General features: G+C 45.4%; 1 protein-coding gene and 1 long non-coding RNA gene across 2 annotated transcripts in view; one reads left to right on the top strand and one right to left on the bottom strand.

The window, feature by feature from the left end:
• Positions 1-23,166, top strand: part of LOC307220958 — a 216,495-nt gene that overhangs the window by 88,715 nt on the left and 104,614 nt on the right. The gene's annotated exons all lie outside the window — the stretch shown is intronic.
• The window catches only part of BASP1 (brain abundant membrane attached signal protein 1), an 85,055-nt gene continuing 82,149 nt past the window's right edge, over positions 20,261-23,166 (bottom strand). Inside the window, exon 2 of the mRNA XM_079985105.1 lies at positions 20,261-22,098. Coding sequence (XP_079841231.1) covers positions 21,352-22,089 — 738 coding nt within the window. The 5' untranslated portion in view covers positions 22,090-22,098 and the 3' untranslated portion in view covers positions 20,261-21,351. The remainder of the gene's footprint in view (positions 22,099-23,166) is intronic.

The raw sequence follows: 23,166 nt of genomic DNA, 5'->3' as shown, positions 1-23,166 counted from the left end.
CGTTGTTTGGAAATTAGAAGAAGAGACTGTAAGACCATGAAGAAGGAATAAGTATATGTTTATGCAAGTAAAATTTTTGAATGATGAAGTCTGGAAATGAGTTTAATTTCCAAAGAAGAGTGTCAGTCAAGTATATGATTTGAGCATCTTAGCTGCGATTTCACTCAGCTTACTTCAACAGTGGTTTGTAACAAGCACGCACAAAAGAAATCAATTCTGTATACAGTGGTACCTCGGGTTAAGTACTTAATTCCTTCTGGAGGTCTGTTCTTAACCTGAAACTGTTCTTAACCTGAAGCACCACTTTGGCTAATGGGGCCTCCTGCTGCTGCCATGCTGCCGGAGCACGATTTCTGTTCTTATCCTGAAGCAAAGTTCTTAACCCGAGGTACTATTTCTGGGTTAGTGGAGTGTGTAACCTGAAGCGTATGTAACCTGAGGTACCACTGTATCAGGTTAGATCTGGGTGTCCAATGTTAAGCCCTCCATACGTTGCTGGACTCCAGCTCTCACCAGTCGCAGCCAGCATGGCCAAAGGTCAGGAATGGTAGGAGTTGGAGTCTAGGAATATCTGGCTATCCCTGGGTTAGATTATCTCAGTGGCTCCTTTTTAATGCTAGCTTGAAAGGACAGGGATCACTCAAAGTATGGAAGTGAGCAAGGCTTCAACAGGATGATAGTTAAGACTATTGCCAAGCTACATTCTCTCGACTAACAGAGTAATGCAGATTAAGGAGGAGGAAATTGACAGGCAGTGCCATCCTCTGGATTGGTTGTAAGTATGAAGGCCAGCAGGCAGGGGCTGGCTGAAGGCAGATTGAGGTTGGTGGGGCCCTAGTAGACTAGCCTTGTATATTCTTTAGTATGTAGTAAGGCCATCTGGCTGGAAGGAATCTCTGGGGAAAGTAAATAATGCCATCAAACGACTTTGTGGACCCCATGTTTTTGAGATTGCCAAGATAAATAGTGGTGGTGCCAGCTGACCTCAAGGTCAAGGCATGTGACCAGAATTCCCCTTGCATGGCAAACCACTTTTAGTTGGGGCAACATCAGAATCCTAGAAAAGCCACCCTCTCTCCAGCCACCTGGCACATACAATCTGGAATGCAGGTAGTGCTGTGGTCTAAACCACTGGGCCTCTTGGGCTTGCCAATCAGAAGGTTGGTGGTTTGAATCCCCTCAATGGGGTGAGCTCCCATTGCTCTGTCCCAGCTCCTGCCAACCTAGCAGTTTGAAAGCACGCTAGTGCAAGTAGAAAAATAGGTACCAAAGCGGCGGAAAGGTAAACGGCATTTCCTTTTGCTGTGGTTTTCGTGTGCTATGGTTTACGTCATGGTTTCCCATTGTGCCAGAAGCAGTTTAGTCATGACCCAGAAAGCTGTTTGTGGACAAACCCCGGTTCCCTTGTCCTAAAAAGCGAGGTGAGTGCCGCAAACCCATAGTCGCCTTTGACTGGACTTAACCGTCCAGGGGTCCTTTACCTTTACCTTTTTACATACAACCTGTTCCAGCCACAGTCAGAGGAGATGCTACTGCATGCTGCTCCCCAGGTGACTGCTGCAGTGGGCAACCCAGAATTCCTTGCACATTTGTATATAAGAATGCAAAAGTTCTTATAGCTAGTGCAGAGGTCCTTGATTCCCATATATGTTTTAGAATTATCTTGTGCCTCGCAGTGCAATAACTTGCAGCAACCCAGGGAGCGCAGCCATGGCAACTTCTAATTTCCAACAACAATACTGGCACTCCTTTTTTCGGTGGGAAACCTGACTCCCTTTTTTCTCTCTCTCTCTTCAGACTTGGTCAGCCATCACCTCCCAGGGACTACTTCCTGGTAAAGTGGCAATGCAAATATGCAATGCAAGATGTGTTCAACAAAAGGGGTGGTAGAATGTGCTACATAACCCTTTCACAGTGCTATTTTTCTAGAAAAAGGTGAGGCAGAAGTCACCATGAACCTTGTTCTTTTAGAATGGCAATGGCACCCACCTGAGATGTGCTGGGACTAAGTTCCAGTAAGTTCCAGCTGTAGGGACGCAGGTGGCGCTGTGGGTTAAAGCCTCAGCGCCTAGGACTTGCCGATCGAAAGGTCGGCGGTTCGAATCCCTGCGGCGGGGTGCGCTCCCGCTGTTCGGTCCCAGTGCCTGCCAACCTAGCAGTTCGAAAGCACCTCCGGGTGCAAGTAGATAAATAGGGACCGCTTACCAGCGGGAAGGTAAACGGCGTTTCCGTGTGCGGCTCTGGCTCGCCAGAGCAGCGATGTCACGCTGGCCACGTGACCCGGAAGTGTCTCCGGACAGCGCTGGCCCCTGGCCTCTTAAGTGAGATGGGCGCACAACCCCAGAGTCTGTCAAGACTGGCCCGTACGGGCAGGGGTACCTTTACCTTTACCTTTTAAGTTCCAGCTGGGGTAAAAGCCCTGCATTTACCACATAATGCTATTTTCTGTTTAGAATGAATACCTTATTCTGCCTAGTAGGGCTGCTACCACTTCTCTGAGGGGAGATGGGAGACTATTACCATATGAATATGCTAATAAGTGAAAAAAAGTACAAATTGAATAGCACTGTGGATGAGCAAGCATAACGCTTTTACACAGAAATGTATTCCCAAATAAACTACACTGGCCCTAAACATTTTACTGCCTGAAGCACAGCTCAAATTGTGTGCCCCATTCCTCTTGCTAGGGCCAACATTTTAAAAAGTCTTCCCGTACCATTCAGAAACCAATTCTGAATTTTGCCCATCATCCCTTCAGAACCATGAGGTTCTGCTTCACATCAAGGTTGGCCCTGAAATACAAGCCAAGCCTGTAAAATCCAGAGCGCATTGTAACACTGCGGACAAAACATACATGCAGTTTGCTAAATGAAAATACAGGGAATATCACTCAAAGCCAGGCAGGGGAAAGTGCACTAGTCTGTATAAATCTGACCAGAGGAAAATGGAAATGTTCCTTGCCATCCTACTTTGACCCACAAAGGGAACAGAAGGCCTATAGGTCAAAGCTCTCTCAGAATGCCCAACCCAGGTCTTTATAAGGTACAGGATAGGTGAGATAGCAAGAGGGGCGTTGTGATTGTTGACTTCAGAATAACCTTTACTCTACGCATGTTTAGAGCTACCACACAGAGACACGAAGAGGAAATGTGGCTGTCTTGAAACTGCCAATTCAGGCTGGTAACTGGTCGTTATTTCCTGAAACGATTTCCCTATTTTTAGTGAAAGAAATAACCTTCTCACATAATTTCTCTTTGCTGAGGGAAATGACCCCTCAGTCTGCCGAAGCAAACAAGCAAATGCTTCTTTTGTCATACCCTCACCCAGAAGTTTTCAACCTTTTTGAGTCCGCGGCTCCCTTGACCAACTACATTCTTTCTGCGACACCCCTGTGGGACTCAGGATCCCAGTTATGTCACCCCTTGCCTGCAGAGCTGGCAGCCTCTCACCCTTTTCCAAACACCCTCCCTTGTGGAGTGTTCCCTCAGCCTCCTCTCTCCCCTCTCCTTGGGAGCCCAATGGAGACTGACCAAAGGTGAATGTGAGGGCAGCATCTTACCTTGGGAAGCAGCAGGGGCAGCAGCAGGCGCTGCCCAGGACCTGCATGGTGGAAAGGCTCCCCTTCAGCACCGGGCACTCAGCCCCCAGGCAGGCCTTGCACACAGCAAGCACAAGAAAGGCCAGCCTGCTTGCCCGGCCTCCCACTTATCTGTCCATTCCCAACAGCAAGGGCTGGTCGACTGGCTAGCAGGGCTCCCTCGCCCAGTGGCGTAGCGTGGGTTGTCAGCGCCCGGGGCAAGGCAAGTAAGTAAGTAATTTTATTTACGGCCATAGGCCCGTACAGGTAGGGCAAGGCAAGTAATGTGTGCCCCCTAACCCGTGGATTTGCGCCCCCTAACCCTAATCCCCAGATGTTGCGCCCGGTGCGGCCGGCCCCCCCTGCACCCCCCCACGCTACGCCACTGCCCTCGCCTGCCTGCTTGCTTGCTTGCTTGCTTACTCCGAGGCCACCTCAGATCCTGGCAATGAGCACCCCCTGGTCAGCCCCAGAGGCACCTTTTGCCTGTGGAGCACATTGTAGCCAGGGCTGCTGCAACAAACAAGCCTTTGGGAGGCAGAGACACAAGAGGGCATCAGAGGAGGGAGAGAAGGAAAGAGGGACAGACTCTAAAAACTTACATCCAGTGTTTGTCATAAATGTGTGTGTGACTTTAGCGCTTTAAATCAGCCCTGAGTGCTCACTGGAAGGACAGATCCTAAAGCTGAGGCTCCAATACTTTGGCCACCTCATGAGAAGAGAAGACTCCCTGGAAAAGACCTTGAAGTTGGGAAAGATGGAGGGCACAAGGAGAAGGGGACGACAGAGGACAAGATGGTTGGATAGTGTTCTCGAAGCTACCAGCATGAGTTTGACCAAACTGCGGGAGGCAGTGGAAGATAGGAATGCCTGGCGTGCTCTGGTCCATGGGGTCACGAAGAGTCGGACACGACTAAATGACTAAACAACAACACAAGTGCACTGTTCCCACTTTAATTATGCTCATTTCCTGCCACCTTGTAATGTTCTCTGTTTAATGATGAGCAGGTCAGAGAAGTTGAAGAAGTGCAGAAAGAAAAACTGCCATGGTAGATCTGCAACAAAAGATGGCTCTCCCATGCTGGTCTCTACAGCCACAGCGGGTACTGTAACTCTCCAATGGTTTGGCTTCGACCACAAAGGCGCACACTCAAGACAGACGGATGCTAACCAGTTTTATTAAAGAACTATGCACACCAAGAATTTTCTATTTTAGCCACTTTCTCACGCTGGTGTCTAACCCTGCCTTCTACCTGGGCTTCCTAAAATGGATATTTGAGGTGCCTTTATAGGTATACTCACATTCAACCATACACACTTCTCCTATCTTTCTGCTCACGCCTTTTCTTTAAAGAAACAGAGGTAATGTTAAATAAGAACTAAAGTGTCCCTGTTTGTGGATAGAGTGCCTTTTCCAAGTTTCATATTGCATGCTTGGGATTAAAGAGCACAGCTCCTTTGTTTGGCGAACAGTGAGATGCCCACATAGGTTTAGTGTCTACAGTGGTACCTTAGTTCTCAAACGCCTTGGTACTCAAATGCCGAAAACCCGGAAGTAGGTGTTCTGTTTTTGAATGTTTTTTGGAAGCTGAATGTCTGATGTGGCTGTCGGCTATTGTTTCCGGGCCACCTGCACCAATCAGAAGCCATGCCTTGGTTTTCAAATTTTTCGGAAGTCAAACAAGCCTTCTGGAACAGATTAAGTTTGGCGCTTTTGTTTTCAAATTTATTTTTCGTTTTTGCTTTTGAGGCTTTTTCAGTTAATTTGTTTTTGTGACAATGTGGTACTCAGTTCAGCTACTGATTGATTGATTGATTGATTGATTGATTGTGTGACTGCAGAAATGAATAAAAGCCCCCCATCCAAAAAATGACTATCATCAGTGCAGGTAAGGGGAAAAATAGTTTTGATTTTTATCATCTACAATGCTGTCTTATTTATTTTATAGTACAGTACATTGATTATTGCTTTCATTTTATGGATCAACAGTTTCATTGGATGGTAAAACTCATGTTAAATTGCTGTTTTAGGAGTTGTCTTTAAAAGTCTGGAAAGGATTAATCCATTTTGCATTACTTTCTATGGGAAAGCGCATGTGGTTTTGGAATGCTTTGGTTTTGGAATGGACTTCCAGAACGGATTAAGTTTGAGAACCAAGGTACCACTGTACATATTTAGAAATTATGCCCTTTAAAGAAATTATGTCAAGGAGTGAACTGGGTCTCTTGAGCACAAAGCACAAGTTCTTTTACTTTCTGGTAGAAATTTGGAATGATGATGAAACTCCAGGTCAGCTTTCGTTCAAGCTTTTTGGTTGGCCTTAAATAAAAAGCAGGCTGTTAGAAGCTGTGGTTCCTGTTCTCCAGTGTGAAACTATTGGCTCTGTCTCAGTGCTAGCCACACATAAACAAAATGCTGACACACAACTAGTTCTTCAAAAATATAGGCAGAGATGTGCATTAAATCATATATTGAAATGTGCATGCCACAGTAATGGGCGTGCCAATCAGAAGCCCCCTCAGACGTTCAGCTTCCAAAAGAACATTCAAAAACAGGAACAGTCACTTCTGGGTTTTGATTGTTCGGTAGCCAAAATGTTCGAGAACTAGGCTGTTCGAAAAACAAGGTACGACTGTAACATACTTTTACAGTCTAGAATGTAGCCACAATTGTTTCCATTTCCAATTAAAAAGGTAATAAATAAGGTTTTCTCTTCTTCTTCTTCTTCTTCTTCTTCTTCTTCTTCTTCTTCTTCTTCTTCTTCTTCTTCTTCCTCTTCCTCTTCCTCTTCTTCCTCTTCTTCATGTGGGAATTTGAGCTCGGGTGTGTGTGTGTGTTTGTGTGTTTCTTCTCCTTTGCCCAGAAGAGCACAAAACAAAAAGCACACACAGCACAGATTGCTCAGCAGTCAGCAGTGTCCAGGAGGAAGGGATTTTCCGGGGCATTTTTGCACAGTTCATCACGGCAAGTTGGCAAACAGCCGTGCCAGTTCTGTCCAATCAGCATATGCACTTCTTTAAAAAGAGTCTTCCTCCTCATTATTGCCCAGGCTTGCATTGTGAAAGTTCATAGCTCCATGCCAAACCTCATTGTCCCAAGGCTCACTTTCTCCCTAGCAACTACTAACGGACAAGTTTAAAATTGCCAACTGGAATTTCAAGCAATATTTATTCTGTAAAGGCATGGAGGGAGCTGAGCAGCAAATGTTTCTGGTGTGGCATTCGATCAATATAGGGTACAAAGCAAATATGTGTAGTTTGGCCTAATGCAATTAAAATTAAAACAAGCCAACCCTTGTGATCTGCACTTCTTTTTTCAGATAAAGTTTTCAATGATGTTGGGAAAAGACGTTATTGGCAAGGATAGGGCTAAATAAGACTGGTTCACACATGCACATGTATATCTCAGTTTCTCAAAACTGGGTGACTTTCAGCTGAATGTGGAAACTGTCTCCATGGAAAAGTCTTGTATTTGATTTGGCATCAGACAATTTTATTTATCATGTTTCTGCTGTACCCTTCCTCAATTCAGCAGAAGGCAGCAAATATGGGGTACCTTCTCAACAACCTACAAAATATATTTTTTTTAAAATAAAATTTTTATTGATTTCCAAATTTTTAACATGCACAAAAACAACATAAAAACAAACACAAAAGTCATATTTTCTTTACCTTATTTCCATAGACCTCTTTTCCCGGACTTCCCCATACCTTCCCCTTTTTGCATCCTTAATTTTAAACAATTGTTCAGCAACCCTTCTTAGCCAATTAAATATAAGTTCATTCTCCTTTTCAATTCCACCCTAAAATCGAACACAATTTACCGCTGCAATTCTACGTCTTCCTTTCCCTCAGCATTTTAGCACTCCTCAATTTTATAATAATTCTTGAGATACGTCTTAAACTTCTTCCAATCTTCTTCCACAGTCTCTTTCTCTTGGTCGCGGATTCTGCCGGTCATTTCTGCCAGTCCCATAAAGTTGATCACTTTCGCCTGCCATTCCTCCAGCGTGGGTAGCTCTTGTGTCTTCCAATACTCAACAACCTACAAAATAATTTTGAGAGAGTGCAATTGGTCCAAGACTGCCCAATTAGCTTGATACCTGAGCGAGGTCTCCTAAGTGCATGTCTGTCAAAGATGTGAATGGTGCTATGGAAGTTTTTCCTATGCTAAATGTAGCCTAGGAGGTTTGGCTGGTTGGGTCCTGAGTTTGGTTAATGTATCATTCTGCAAGTTGCTGGCCCCCACTGCCTTGAAAGAGGTGGCGATACACCCACTCCTCAAGAAGCCTCTTTGAGCCCATTGGACTCAGAATAACTAAGTAAAGATTTTTTAGGGCCCCTGGATGGATAAGTCCAATTGAATTTGACTATGGGGTGCGGCACTCATCTCCGCTTTTAGGCCAAGAGAGCCGGCATTTGTCCACAGAGAGCTTTCCGGGTCATGTGACTAAACCGCTTCTGGTGCAACAGGATACCTGATGAGTGCCAGAGTGCACAGAAATGCCAATTGCCATCCTGCCACAGCAGTACCAGTTTATCTACTTGCACTGGTGTGTTTTCGAACTGCTAGGTTGGCAGAAGCTGGGACAGAGCAACAGGAACTAACCGCCATTGCATGGATTTGAACCTCTGACCTTCCGATCAGCAAGCCCAAGAGGGTCAGTGTTTGGAACCATAGCACCACCCCTTCAGAATAACTACTGAGCAGTCATAGATACCCCTTTTTATTGGGAAGGTGTTAGAAAGATTTGTGACAGAACAGCTGCAGGCATTCTTGGATGAGCTGGATTATCTAGACCCTGGCTCAGGTTTGGGCCTGGTCATGAGACCAAAGCAGCCCTTTAACAAGAGCAAGACATGAGGAGTGTGGACTTTCTCCTTCTTCCTGAGCTGTATGGTTTTGGATACTATTGACCATTGTTCAGTGGTACCTCAGGTTACAGACGCTTCAGGTTACAGACTCCGCTAACCCAGAAATAGTACCTCAGGTTAAGAACTTTACCACAGGTTGAGAACAGGAATCGCATGCCAATGGCGCAGCGGCAGCGGGAGGCCTCATTAGCTAAAGTGATACCTCAGGTTAATAACAGTTTCAGGTTAAGAACGGACCTCCAGAACGAATTAAGTTCTTAACCCGAGGTACTACTGTATCTTCCTTGGCCGGCACTTGGCTCGAATGATTACTAAGGGCACAGTGTTACAGTGGATACCTATGGAACTGAGTCTAAAGAATACTGTTAGGAGAGTGTTTTTTTATCCCTCTGGCAGTTATGCCATTGAGTGTCAGTGCTATTTTATCCCCATGAAGCTGTTGAGGGTGGTCATAGGGAGATTGGGGGCAAGATGTCGTCAGTATTTATTTCTCTGGGTGGAGCTGTGGAGAGTTGTAGTCCAAAACATCAGGAGGAAACCAGTTTGCAGAAGCTGAAGTGGAGCATGCACACCTTTAAAACTTTCATAGAATCATAGAATCTTAGAGTTGGAAGATACCCCAATGGTCATCTAGTCCAACCCCCTGCAATGCAGCAATCCCAGCTAAAGCATCCATGACAAATGACCATAGAACCTCTGTTTTAAAACCTGCGAGGAAGGAGAGTCCACCACCTCTCGTGGGAGTCTGCTGAACAGCTCTTACTGTCAGAAAGTTCTTCCGAATATAGTCATACCTTGGGTTAAATGTGCTTACGGTTGAGCATTTTCAAGTTACGCTCCACGGCAACCCAGAAGTTACTTCCGGGTTTCGCCGCTCGCACATGCGCAGATGCTCAAAATGACGTCATGCGCATGCGCGGAAGCGGCAAAACGCGACCTGCGCATCCGCAGATGCGCAGCCACATCTTACATTCTACTCAGGATGTGAATGGGGCTAAGGAATGGTCCCCGTTCGCATCCAGAGGTACCACTGTATTACTCAGAATCTCCTTTTTCTCAGCTTGAAGCCAGTGGTTTGAGTCTGACCCTCCTGAACAGGAGAAAACAAGCATGCTCCCTCCTCTATGTGACAGTCCTTAAGATATTTAGAGATGGCCATCATATGCTTCAGGTTACATACGCTTCAGGTTACAGACTTTGCTAACCCAAAATAGTGCTTCAGGTTAAGAACTTTGCTTCAGGATAAGAACAGAAATCGGGCTCCGGCGGTGTGGCAGCAGCAGGAGGCCCCATTAGCTAAAGTGGTGCTTCAGGTTAAGAACAGTTTCAGGTTAAGAACAGACCTCCGGGACGAATTAAGTACTTAACCCGAGGTACCACTGTAACAGCATTCAATACTACAAAGCCCTGCCCGAAAGGTTATTTGGGTTTAATGAGCGCTTAAACTGCTCTTTTATATCTTAGCAAGTGAGAGCTACTACAGTTCATTTTTCCAAACAAGAAAATGCTAGCTTGGTAATACTTTCTTTTATTGCAGAAAGAAAGAGAGGGAAAATGAGGTGCAGCTGACAAAGTTGGATAATCTGACAGAGCAGCAGGGCTTAAAACAACAATGTGTTTAGCTCACAGACATGTGATATCTTTTGAAATCTGTTCAGGGACTTGTCCGTTTGTTGTACGCTGTTTTGGAATCCAGGGTTATCAGAAAATAAAAGCACTGCTCTTTTAACCTCGTGCTGTTCTGCATCAGCATAAGAGTCTTTAACCTCTGCCATGTGCGCTGTGGCAACATCTGAGTTGGGTAGAGAACAAAACCTCTCTGGATTTGCTCCCCAGCAGCTGCAAAGCTCAACCACATTAGAAAGGCAGGCAAGCAAAGTCTAATCCACTCACTTTAGGGGTGTCCTGTGGCGCTGTGGGTTAAACCACTGAGCCTAGGGCTTGCCAATCAGAAGGTCAGTGGTTCGAATCCCCATGACGGGGTGAGCTCCCATTGCTCGGTCCCTGCTCCTGCCAACCTAGCAGTTCAAGAGCACATCAAAGTGCAAGTAGATAAATAGGTACTGCTCCTGCGGGAAGGCAAACGGCATTTCCGTGTGCTGCTCTGGTTTCCCAGAAGCGGCTTAGTCTTGCTGGCCACATGACCCGGAAGCTGTACGCTGGCTCCCTCGGCCAATAAAGCGAGATGAGCGCCGCAACCCCAGAGTCGTCCGCGACTGGACCTAATGGTCAGGGGTCCCTTTACCTTTACCTTTTTAGGGCAAGGGATGCAGGTGGCGCGGTGGTCTAAACCACTGAGCCTTGGGCTTGCCAATCGGCGGTTCAAATCCCTGCGACGGGGTGAGCTCCCATTGCTCGGTCCCAGCTTCTGTCCACCTAGCTGTTCAAAAGCACACCCAAAAGTGCAAGTAGATTAATAAGTACCGCTCCGGTGGAAAGGTAAATGGCATTTCCGTGTGCTGCTCTGGTGTCGGTGTTCCATTGCACCAGAAATGGCTTAGTCATGCTGGCCACATGACCCGGTAAAACTGTCTGCGGAGTGGACAAATGCCAGCTCCCTCGGCCTATAAAGCGAGATGAGTGCCGCAACCCCAGAGTCGTTTGCGATTGGACTTACCGTATTTTTCGCCCTATAGGATGCACTTTTTCCCCTCCAAAAATGAAGGGGAAATGTGTGTGCGTCCTATGGGGCGAATGCAGGCTTTCGTTGAAGCCTGGAGAGCGAGAGGGGTCGGTGCGCACCGACCCCTCTCGCTCTCCAGGCTTTGCGCAGCTCTCCACAAGCGGTGGGAGCCCGGCGCTGGGCTCCCATGGCTTGCGGAGAGCTGCCTGTTCTGGGGGCTGGGGTCGGGTGAAGCTCGGGCTTCCCCCGCCCCAGCCCCACGCCTGGGGGGGAAAATATTTTTTCCCCTTTATTTCCCCCCCAAAAAACTAGGTGTGCCTTATGGGCCGGTGCGTCCTATGGTGCAAAAAATACGGTACTGTCAGATGTCCCTTTACCTGTTACCTTTTTAGGGCAACCTTTGCACATTGTCTAGCCTGCCAAGGAACCACTGCATATTTCAGAGCATTTTTGGGTGCACATGGAGCATAAGGTGCCGATCCAAGCCCATTGGACCCCACAATCACTGCACATGTTACAGAAAATGCCTTCTAGAGAAAGCTGTCAATATGTTCAATTGCTGACGTGCGTTTCTGAAGATCAATAGCCACAAGCTATTTGGGGGACGTTTGTCCCTTGTTACTCTTTATTCAGGTGAGAAATCCCCTATAAGCTTCTCAGGAACCTTCAGGTTCCAAAACATTTTTGTTCAAAACCTTCTTTGCTATATTTTAAGCAGCTAGTTGATTATTCTGTTTAGCTGTATATGTTCCATCACTTAACATAATTGTTTCATTTGTTTGATCTTCCTTCTCAGGAACCTTCAGGTTCCAAAACATTTTTGTTCAAAACCTTCTTTGCTATATTTTAAGCAGCTAGTTGATTATTCTGTTTAGCTGTATATGTTCCATCACTTAACATAATTGTTTCATTTGTTTGATCTTCCTTAATTTGGAGATTATTTTGTGGCTTTGCCATAAATCCATCTCTTTTGCACTCCTGTCTCCCCACCCATTATTGTGAAAACCATTCTGCAGTGGAAGATGTGCCAATTTCGTAGTGCCAATTGTGATTTTGGTGCACTGCCGTTTACCTCCCCACTGCAGCAGTACCTATTTATCTATTGCACTGGCATGCTTTCGAACTGCTAGGTTGGCAGGAGCTGGGACAGAGCAACGGGAGCTCACCCCATCATGGGGATTCGAACCTCCGACCTTCTGATCAGCAAGCCCAAGAGGCTCAGTGGTTTAGACCACAGTGCCACCCGCGTCCCACACCTATTGTCAGGACATTACTACAGTACTCTGGCTGCCCACATGCTATTGGTCCACGTTCAAGGTTCTTGTATTAATTTATATTATACTTAACAATTTGGGTTGAAGATACTACAAGGACCACCTGCTGCCTTATATCTCTGCTTGTTAACTGAGATCTTTGGGGAAGTCACTGTTAGTAGTCCCCTATGGCTCAGATGCATAGCTTGTATTCACCAGGAGCCAGGAATTCAGCACTATGGGTCCAATTTTATGAAACTTCTTTCCTGTTGAAGTCAAACAAGTCCCCTCCTTGTTGATCTTCTGGCGTTTAATGAAGACATTTTCTCCCAGCGGGCATTTTAGTTAAATTGCAATTTTAAAGTTTTAACTGATTTCAATTTTCACTGTACAGTGGGACCTCGGGATGCGAACAGGATCCGTTCCGGAGCCCCGTTCGCATCCTGAACAGAATGTCTGTGCGTGCGTGGGTCGCGTTTCACCGCTTCCGTGCATGTGCGTGATGTCATTTTGACCGTCTGCGCATGCTTGAGTGGCGAAACCCAGAAGTAACACGCTCCGTTACTTCCGGGTCGCTGTGGAGCGCAACCCGAAAGCGCTCAACCTGAAGCGTATTTATCCCGAGGTATGAATGTATGAGTTACTTGCTTGGAGATTATTATAATTAAATGGTATATAAATTCTCCAAACAAACAAACAAAAGAATATGCATGCAGACTTTAAAAAATACTTCTGTCAATACCTCAGGTTTCCAGTGGCATAGTGTGGGAGGGGCCACAGGGGCGGTTGCCCCAGACGCAAAATTGTTAGGGGTGCAAAATTTGAACACCTGGTGCTGCCACAATTCCATTGCTGGTTTCTATTGAAAATTGTTTCTCCATACGAACCAGGAAGCAATCTCTTAAGACAACAGAACGACTCTTCTTTTCTTATCTCTACGGCTACAATCTCCTGGGTGACATGGACGTTGTTAGGCAGTTGAATGCACATGCATACTCCATCCATTTCCCTCCCCACCCATCCTGGTTTGCCCTAGGCCCTGGCAACCCATGCTACATCACTGCAGGTTTCTTACTGTAATGGGGTAAAAACATAATTGTTGTTGTTTAGTTGTTTAGTCGTGTCTGACTCTTCATGACCCCATGGACCAGAGCACACCAGGCACTCCTGTCTTCCACTGCCTCCCGCAGTTTAGTCAAACTCATGTTGGTAGCTTCGAGAACACTGTCCATCTCATCCTCTGTCATCCCCTTTTCCTTGTGCCCTCAATGTTTCCCAACCTCAGGGTCTTTTCCAGGCAGTCTTCTTTTCTCATGAGGTGGCCAAAGTACTGGAGCCTCAGCTTCACAATCTGTCCTTCCAGTGAGCACTCAGGTCTGTTTTCCTTCAGAATGGATAGGTTTGATCTTCTTGCAGTCCATGGGACTCTCAAGAGTCTCCTCCAGCACCATAATTCAAATGCATCAATCTGGTAGTAGGAGGTATATTGAGTATGGAAACACCATTGCTAACATAGCTGATAATTCTTGGAAGATGACAAGGGTTGAAACTCAGCTAAGTTATTTTTTTAATGGGTCCTAACTTTGTCTGGGGTCATTTTAGCCTTTTTGAGAAGGCTTATAATGGCTAAGCAACTGACCAGCAAATCAGGAAGTCACGGGTTCAAGTATTACCTGTGCCATGAACTCACATAGGTGGCATTAGGTAAGCTGCTATCTCATCATCTCAGTTGTTCTCCCTATGGGTAATAATAAACTAATATTGATGTGATGTGATGTGATGTGATGCATCTTAAACCCTCTAAAGCTCTACATGAATGCTAAGAATTGTTTATAAGAGCTAGAAATCACATCTGCATAATTGTAAATTGATAAGTGCTTCTTTGGTCCAAAGATTAAACAAATCCAAAACTAGTATTCATTGACTGGTACACATGCAAGTGGATTAACACTAGAGTGCAAGTCGGAATGGAAAGCAATCAAGATTTCTATGTAGACCAGACATGGTCTTTGATAGGATTGCTTCAGAGGGAGTTTCTCTATTTTGAGACTCCCATAAGCATCCACATTACAAGGTTATGGTGGCCAGATTCATCTGTAGAAGGCAGCTTGCCATGCACGGATGGCATACACTGTCAAAGAAGTGCAAGAAAGCTAGTTGTGATGTTCCCTTGCCTGCGTTTTCCCTGTGTCTTGGAGGCAGTCATGTCTAGGCTGATCCATTTAGCACTTTTTAAATGGCTAACTTCCTATGAAGCATGCATTTAAAAAAAAGAACTAAAAGAAGCAGAAGCTGTGTTGGCTCAACATCAAGGAGCTGTAGCAGAATACAAAGGGAATTAGTCCAAGCTTTGGTAGGTCACACAATCTCTTTTCTTTCTTAGTGGATACTTTTAGTGCTTCATCCTTCAAAGTCCTTTCTTCCTAGTTTTCTTGGACATCTTCCTACTTTTGAAGAATTCTGTGTGTATGTGTTTTTGGGGGTGGGAGCATGGCAATATATTATTATTATTATTATTATTATTATTATTATTATTATTATACCCTGCTCATCTGGCTAGGTTTCCCCAGCCACTCTGGGTGACTTCCAGCACATATAAAAACATAATAAAGCATCAAACATTAAAAAGTTCCCAATACAGGACTGCCTTCATCCCTCCTTCATTTCTAGGATATCTCTGGCGCCAAAGGAGAAACTTATCCCTCTTTCCATTTTATGTGTCACTGTGTAATTTCCCCATCAGGCATGTCATCTTGGAGGAGCCTGGTATCCACAGCAACCAACTTCTATTATCCAATGACCATCCCTGCATTCAGCCAGTATCCATACCTGAGTTGGAGTTTTTAATTTAAAAAAAGCATGTTCTTGCCCTGTCCCAACTAGCACAATTACTGCAGTTCCTTGGAAACAGGGGCTATCCTAGGGTCATTACATCATGTGCAAGTCTATCTCCCTCTTTATTCTCACCACTGCCTATCCTCCCACATAATAGATGTGCATCAGTTTCAGACAAATCCTGAATTCTGAGATGAAATGTGGTGCCTCAAATGGATTTTTGCCTTATTGGGTTGCTAATCAGGATTTATATGAGGCAGCAAGAGAGGGAACATGGAGATCTGAAGCAGTCTGTGGAACTCTGTTGTCTCCAATTTGGAGTTTTCTTACCTAGGAGCACCTATCTCACATCTGCCATTTTGAGACCAACAGCCCACAAAACAGTAAAGTGGTTCCTTTTTCACCAACTTAAAACTGGAATGGCTGTCGCTGTGGGAAAAACCAATGCAGCTGTCTTTTGAAATTTGACAGGATTTATACACCCTCAGAAGGGGCGACCTTCTCTGCAAAGTTCATCAAACTCTGCCCCAAAATAGAGAAAGTAAAAATAAAATAAAAATCTAACTTCAAAGGTGCCCAGCACAAAAACCTCTAAACACATTTGTCTATAATGCCTTTATTCACCCTGGAAAGACTGGGGTGCCTGCAAATTTCATCCACTTTTGTCAAAAAAAGTTGCTGCCTAAAAAAATATATCAATAGTTAAGTAGGGGGGCAGGGATTATGAAGCAGATTTATACAGATGGACCCTCAGCTGAATCAGACAGCTCACAAGGCACTTCTAACTAAAGTAGGCAGTTTTCTGAAGCACTGAACTAGGGTTCTGACTAAATTTTGTTGGTGGCGCACACCCATACCAATTAGCAAAAAAAAAAAAAATCATTTAAAAAATGTATTGTTGCTGTTGTACTATCATTCTGGTTATTTCAGAGGCTATATGCTCAGTCTGTGCATTTCTGGTGTATGTATCTCTGCAAATGATTTTTAAAAGGCTTTCTCCAGCTACAATGAAGGCCAAAGTCTGTATTCCTTACCCTCTTCTATACAGGGCTCCTCCTCACTGAGTGGGCCCTGCCTTTTTAGCTAATGCAAGCATTGTTCATACAAAAAGACCTTCCACTTAGGATATAGCTTTATCTATGTAGCAAGCATGGTTTAGTTAGCCGAAGCAGATGTAGTCTTGTGATTTGCTTTGTTCAAACCATTCAGGTTATCTGCAAACAAGATGCAATGGCAAATCTCAACATCTCATTGTCTTCAGGAGGCACTCAGGCCCAAGTGCTGGCAAGGAATTCAGGCAGGCATAGATCAATAAACCCCCTCAAGGCCTTCCTCACAATTGCTCAGAATGAAAGATTGGAAGATTTATAGCATCCAGCGGCAATTTCCTGTTCTAACCAGCAATCTTGCTGCTACATGGAGCAGTGAGCTAGTCGCTGACTTGTAGGGTTGCTGGTTCAAGCTCCACTGTGTCTTGGCTCACATTAGCTGGTTTTTTTTTTTTTTAATGTGTTTTATAAAAGTTCAACAGCTTCTCTGTGCATGGGGACTCATATTATTTTCTTCAAATAGGGCAAGTACCAATAGGTGACCAAAATGCAGCAACAGACACCCCCAAACCATATATCTTCATCTATTTTACAGTAGCATTGGTTGTAGATCTGTGGATTAAGTTCAGCTTTTCCAAGATGCTGCTACGGAACAGGACACAAATCGTGGACATCTGTACCACAGGAAATGACGGTTTCCCAGTTCCACCTACAAGTATCTGGAACAGTATAATCAGGAACGATGTATGGGTTGTATCTTCAGATACAGCCTTCTAAAACGCAGCCTTACCTGGCAAAGTATGGATTACAGCCATGGTTCTGAGTCCAGGCAGGGATGCCCAACACTGAGTTGTAGCACAGGAACTAGAATTTGAACCACTGACAAGCAACATCTTGAGAAGAAGGCACTCTGTAGGACACCCCCTTGCACCTTTCCCCCTTTTGAAATTGTGTGACAGTGCATGTTGAATGTGTGCATGTAGGTCAAAAGTGGCTCTGCCTACCACCAGCGACAGCCACAGCTGCCCATGCCCGCTGCTATGTACCCACCTAGCACCTGCCCAATGCCACATGTGGCTCTGGGTGGCAAAGATGCTGCTGATTCCTGTCCTATGGCAACAGGAATTGACAGTTGTTTCTTCTGAAGGGTAAGAGCAGAGGCGCCAAGTTGCGCCCAGCATTGGGGAGGCTCATGATGCGTGCAGTGTGTGCTGCTACCCTTGGCACAATGTTGTGTGACTGCTGCAGATGCTGCAGAGACCAGGGCAACATCTTGCCAGGTTGCACGGCATCTCCCAAGGTGGTGGAGGGCAGCAGAAAAAAAAGTAAGAGAGAGGGAGGAGGGAGGGGTAGGTGGGCGAGGAAGGGCTCTGCTTCTCCCGCCCCTTCAAGGTTGGGTGGACTAGGCCCCATCCCAACAGACTTTGGGAAGGTGGAAGACACCTCAGCTTTACAGAACTGGCACCTATGGGTAGAAGGTAAAGGTAAAGGACTGGACCATTGGGTCCAGTTGTGGCCGACTCTGGGGTTGCGGAGCTCATCTCGCTTTATTGGCCAAGGGAGCCAGTGTACAGCTTCTCGGTCATGTGGCCAGCATGTCTAAGCCGCTTCTGGCAAACCAGAGCAGCGCACGGAAACGCCGTTTACCTTCCCGCCAGAGCGGTACCTATTTATCTACTTGCACTTTTTGGTGTGCTTTCGAACTGCTAGGTTGGCAGGAGCAGGGACCGAGCAACGGGAGCTCACCCTGTCACAGGGATTCGAACCGCCGACCTTCTGATCGGCAAGTCCTAGGCTCTGTGGTTTAACCCACAGTGCCACCCGCGTCCCTGGAACCTATGGGTAGGAGTCACCAGACACTCCTTTCCCAAAGTGAGTTTCCACCCAAACAAGCAGCAGGACAGGTCTTCAAATCCAAACTGAATAAGAGGATCTGTACTCTTCAGGGACAGTTGAGGCTCAAACGAAAGAAGCTGCTAAAGGTCATGTTATGGCACTTCATGTCTGACTGGAATGAAAGCATAAAGTGAGCGGGTACCAGAAAACTTCCTACTTATCCTAAAGAAACACCTACAGGCCTGTGACATTCTCCAGGAGATTGCTGAAGAGCTATGTTGAGGCTGGTTGATGAAACACCCCATGGCAACAGCTTTAAACAAAACACTAACAATTGATTTCTATTCGTTAAAACAAACATACCGTTTGTTTATTTCATTGTATGCTTCCTTGAAAGGCATGGATTCTTCCCCAGGTGCTTTTTCAAAAGAGTCGCTGAGGAATGAGTGCCATGCTCGATCATTTTGCACCATAATAAACTTCCATGTTAGCTTTGTTCATACAGCTACTCTGGGAAGAAAAAGGTGCTCACCTGAGGTGTCAGAACTGAGATCTGGTGGGTTCCTGTTGAAAAAAAGGCCCTGGCTGTCACCAGTACAGTGGTATCTTGGTTTACGACCACAATCCGTTCTGGAGATCCATTCGTAAACCAAGGCGCACTTTTGCCAATGGGGCCTCAAAAAAAAAAATTGTTCGTAATCCAAAAAAAAAAAAAAAAAATGTTCGTAATCCAAAAAAAAGGGGTCGTAATCCAAAAAAAGTTCGCAAACCGGGACACACACTTCCGGGTTTGACATATTTGTAACTCAAAACATATGCAAACCAGACTGTTTGCAAACCAAGATACCACTATATGTTGATGTGGCAACTGCTTTCCTGAAGGGTATATAGAATCAGTACTGGGCTCCACAAAGGTGGATAAACTGAAATTCAATACGGGTTATGTCTGAGCAATATAGCAGGTGACTCACTGAACTGGCTAGCTGGCCATTTTGGCCGGGATTGCACTCTCCCCTGTGGAACAGGCTCGTGGTTTGGAGGTACTCTTGGACTTAGCATTACAGCCAGATTTAGAGTCTCTGATGGAAGCTGTGGCCATTTATTAACTTCAGCTGATTTGCCAGCTACAACTTTTGCTGGAAAACAATGACCTGGCTACAATCTGACATGCTCTAGTAACCTCTAGACAGCATGCATCCTTTATAGGACTGCCTTTGGAAAGAGTTCAGAACTTTCCACCAGTATAGAATGCTGTCACCTGATTCTTCAAGGGTGTTCTGGAATGAACACACCTCACCAGTTCTGATATGCCTGCACTGGTTATCCGAGTCCACTAGTAAGTGCTAGTTTAGACCCTTAAAGGCCTACACAGCCTGGCTTCTGGCTATTGGGGAAATGCTTCTCCCTTCAGATATCTTCTAAAGGTTGTATAGTTATTTACCTCCTTGCCTAGGGGGGCCAAATAACTCCATACCCTCCAACATTTCTCTGATGAACATAGGGACTTCCTACCATACCAACATTTCTCCGGTGAAAATAGGGATGTCCTAAGGAAAAACAGGACATTCAAAGATAAAATCAGAATCCAGGACTGTCCCTGGAAAACAGGGACACTTGGAGGGTCTGCTACTTGTGCCACTGCCCCTCCATGGGAAACCAGAGGCCTAATTGCCCCCCAAGTAGCGATACTGCGTCTTTACCTTGCTCTCTTCTCTGCCCTGTGATTGGTTATTGCTTATTTCTGCCACTATAGACATTTCCCTTTCCTGTTAGTGGATTACGTCCATTTGACAAAGCACCTAGAATATGTAACTCGCAGAGAACTCCTTGTTCTAAATGCTCTTGTTTGCTTCATGGCTACATTTCTTTCCCTACTTCTTTGGCCCCACTGATCCTACCACCAACTTGCCTCCACATCCACCAGCACAGCCTTTCGAAAAAAACTGACCTCAGCTTGCGACTCTGAATTTACTGTAGCCCTTGGTTTGCAAATGGAGAGATCCAAATCTCTCCACTTTTCCTCTGCTAGGCTCTGTGGACTCCAATTAACCCCAGCCAGCACAGTCAAATATCAGGGATAATGGCAGGGGAAGCCATCTTTGAAAAGAGTGGGGCTCACATGTAAACTACCATGGACAGCTCCAAATATTTTTCACTACGTTCAAGAAAGGAGAGTTAATCTGAATAAATTTGCAACCACTAACACCTTAAATGTTTTTAAATTATTTAACTTTTATTACTGTTGCACCATTTATACAATTACATATAATTTCAATGCATCCATTGTACATTTTGCTTTTTCGTTTGTTTTTGTTTTGTTTTTTTCCCCAATGAGTGGTGTATTGGTGTCTGTGACACAGAATGGAAGAGAAACTGGAACTGCAATGAACGCAGAATTTTTTTTTTTCATTTTCACTGACCAATAAACAGAACTACAGGTGCACCCAACCACGGACATGCATTAAACTCGTCATGAGAAATCTAGGTAGGCTAAGTAGGATGAGAATGCGGTTTTTTTTCTTTTTTTGTTTTATTTTTTGTTTTTTTTAACTCCCAAAAATATTTGGAGAGGAAGAAGAATCAGAGGATTGGCATTGAGAAAAAATGTGGACAGCTGTGTGAGTTTCGTCTGAAAGCTGCCGTTCATCCACTGCATAAAAAATACAAAATGATAAAGGCTGTAAATTAAAAAAAAAAAAAATACAAACCACAGGAAATACTGCTTTCATAAAGATCTGATTGGTGTGGCACTGAGCCCAACTGGGCAGAATCTTCAATTACATCATCACTCCCAAACCCCCCATTAGAGAAAAAGAAGAAAGGAAAAGATCCAAAGATTGGTGGAGTGTGTTTACGAAGCGGTTCACGTACAAAAAAAAAGAGGTACTGCATTTTCGGACATCTGGGTTGCCTTATTTTAACTACTGATTGAAATACAGGACTTTGCAAAGTTGGCAGAAAGTATATTAGATATTTCCCCCACAAAAATACTATTTGGATCCCCACCCCAGCCCGTCCTCTGCCAGAACCAGCACCCCAACCCCCTCCCTTTCAACTTGATGGGACAATCTCTTTTTTAAAAACTTTGTTTTTTTTCCTTTTTTATTTTTCCTGGGCAATACATATTGTTATTTCAGATCTGAAATGAGTTAGTAGAGCTGGAAAAGAGAGAGAGAGAGAGAGAGAGAGAGAGAGAGAGAGGTAATAATAATAAAAATACACAGGTTGTTTAAAGTGGTTAATTTGTCGTCGTTGCTGCTGCTGCTGCTGCTGCCGTTTCGTTTCCCAATAGGCTGTCCAAATTTAATCTTTCACTGCTATGGTTTGATCCGAATTAGTTGCCGGGGCTTCAGATGGTTTTGCTTCCTCTGGCGGGGCCGCAGGCTCCGAGGCCTTAGGAGTAGAACTAGGTGCTTCTGTTGTTGCCGGGGTCTCCTTGGAAGAAGGCGCAGCCTCGCTGCTGCTAGGTTTTGAGTCTGAAGCTGGGGCCACTTCACTTTTAGTTTCTTGGGGGGCTGTGGGTACTGCAGGAGCCTCAGTCTTTTTGACTTCCCCTTCCTCCTTGCCCTTGTCATCTACTTTACTAGTAGCTGTGGCTTCTGAAGGCTGGGAAGCTTTTGCATCGCTGCTGGGCTCAGAAGGTTTCGGCGCGTCGCTGCTGGCTGGAGGAGGAGCGGCAGGGCTGGGCTCCTCCGCCTTGGGGGCCTGCTGCTCGTTGTTCTTCGGAGGCTCAGCCTTGGCATCGACGACAGCCTCAGGCTTCTCCGGCTCAGGTTTCTTGGGCTCTTCCTGGCTTGGGGCAGCCGTCTCTTTCTCCCCTTCTTTCTCTTCTGCCTTCTTGGCCTCCTTGTCTCCCTGCTTATCCTCCTGGTTGTTCTCCTTCACTTCTGCCGTCTCCGTTGTGGTGGCCTGGCTCTGCTCGTTCTCCTTCAGAGCCTCGCCTTCCTCCACGGCCGCCCCCTCAGCCTTCTTGTCCTTGTCTTTGGCCTTTTCGTCGTTCACATTGTAGCCCTTCTTCTTCTTGCTCAGTTTGCCTCCCATGTTGGAGCCCTGGGGAAAAGGAAAGAGAAAGAGGGTTACCCAGAAAGAAGGCCATCTTGTTTTGAGCCAGGGTCAAAACACAAAACACTCATGAACTGGCTTTTTTCTCACACCAGCATTGGAATTCATTGCGGAGAAGGGAATGATGAGCAATTTACATTACCCCAGACAACCTTAACTGGTACCTACATTCCAAATTTATGTTTGTTTTCTACTGGTCTGACTTTTCATGGCTTTCCTTAAATAAGGTTGTAGTTTGAGGACAGCTGATCATTCTCTCTTGAAGCCCCATCCTGCACCCCACATGACAGTGCTATAGTTCCCTGGATTCCTCAGGAGAAAGGAAACAATAGTTACACCATTTTAAATCTATAGTACAGTGGTACCTCGGGTTACAGATGCTTCAGGTTACAGACTCCACTAACCCAAAAATAGTACCTCGGATTAAGAACTTTACTTCAGGATGAGAACAGAAATTGTGTGGCAGTGACGTGGCAGCAGCGGGAGGCCCCATTAGCTCAAGTGGTACCTCAGGTTAAGAACAGTTTCAGGTTAAGAACGGACCTCCAGAATGAATTAAGTTCTTAACCCGAGGTACCACTGTACACGTACACTCACAGTAAATAAGGAACTTGTTATAATTAATATTTCACTTGCAATCCAAGCCACCACATTGTAACACTAGTAGGAAACCAATGTTCCCTCCCCAGTTCCCAGAAAGAGCAGTAAGAGGACAATACCCCTCCTTGGGTATTGTCATGGCTGGACTGGGGAGGAATGGTGGGGACCGCCCACCCCTCTCTATGCACCTTCCCAAGAAGAGGAGGACATTATAGAATTAGAACAGTGGTTTGCAGAAGGTCATAGTTCAGAGGCTGCAGAGGGGAGAAGCTGGGAAATATTGGGAGGGAGAAACAGCACCGGGGAGAAACACCTAACAGACTCAGTACCTCTAGAAAGCATTCCTGACCCCGCTTCTCCTAGGAGCAAGCATGTCCTGAGAATCAACCAGTGCAGGGATGACATAGAATAGGAGGGACTGAGGACTTTACTTGGAGCAATGCCATTATCTACGAG

Source organism: Podarcis cretensis, assembly GCF_951804945.1.
Source record: "Podarcis cretensis genome assembly, chromosome: 7".
Classification (NCBI taxonomy): domain Eukaryota; kingdom Metazoa; phylum Chordata; class Lepidosauria; order Squamata; family Lacertidae; genus Podarcis; species Podarcis cretensis.
Note: the sequence above shows the minus strand (reverse complement) of the source record. Positions and strands in the feature narration are given on the sequence as shown.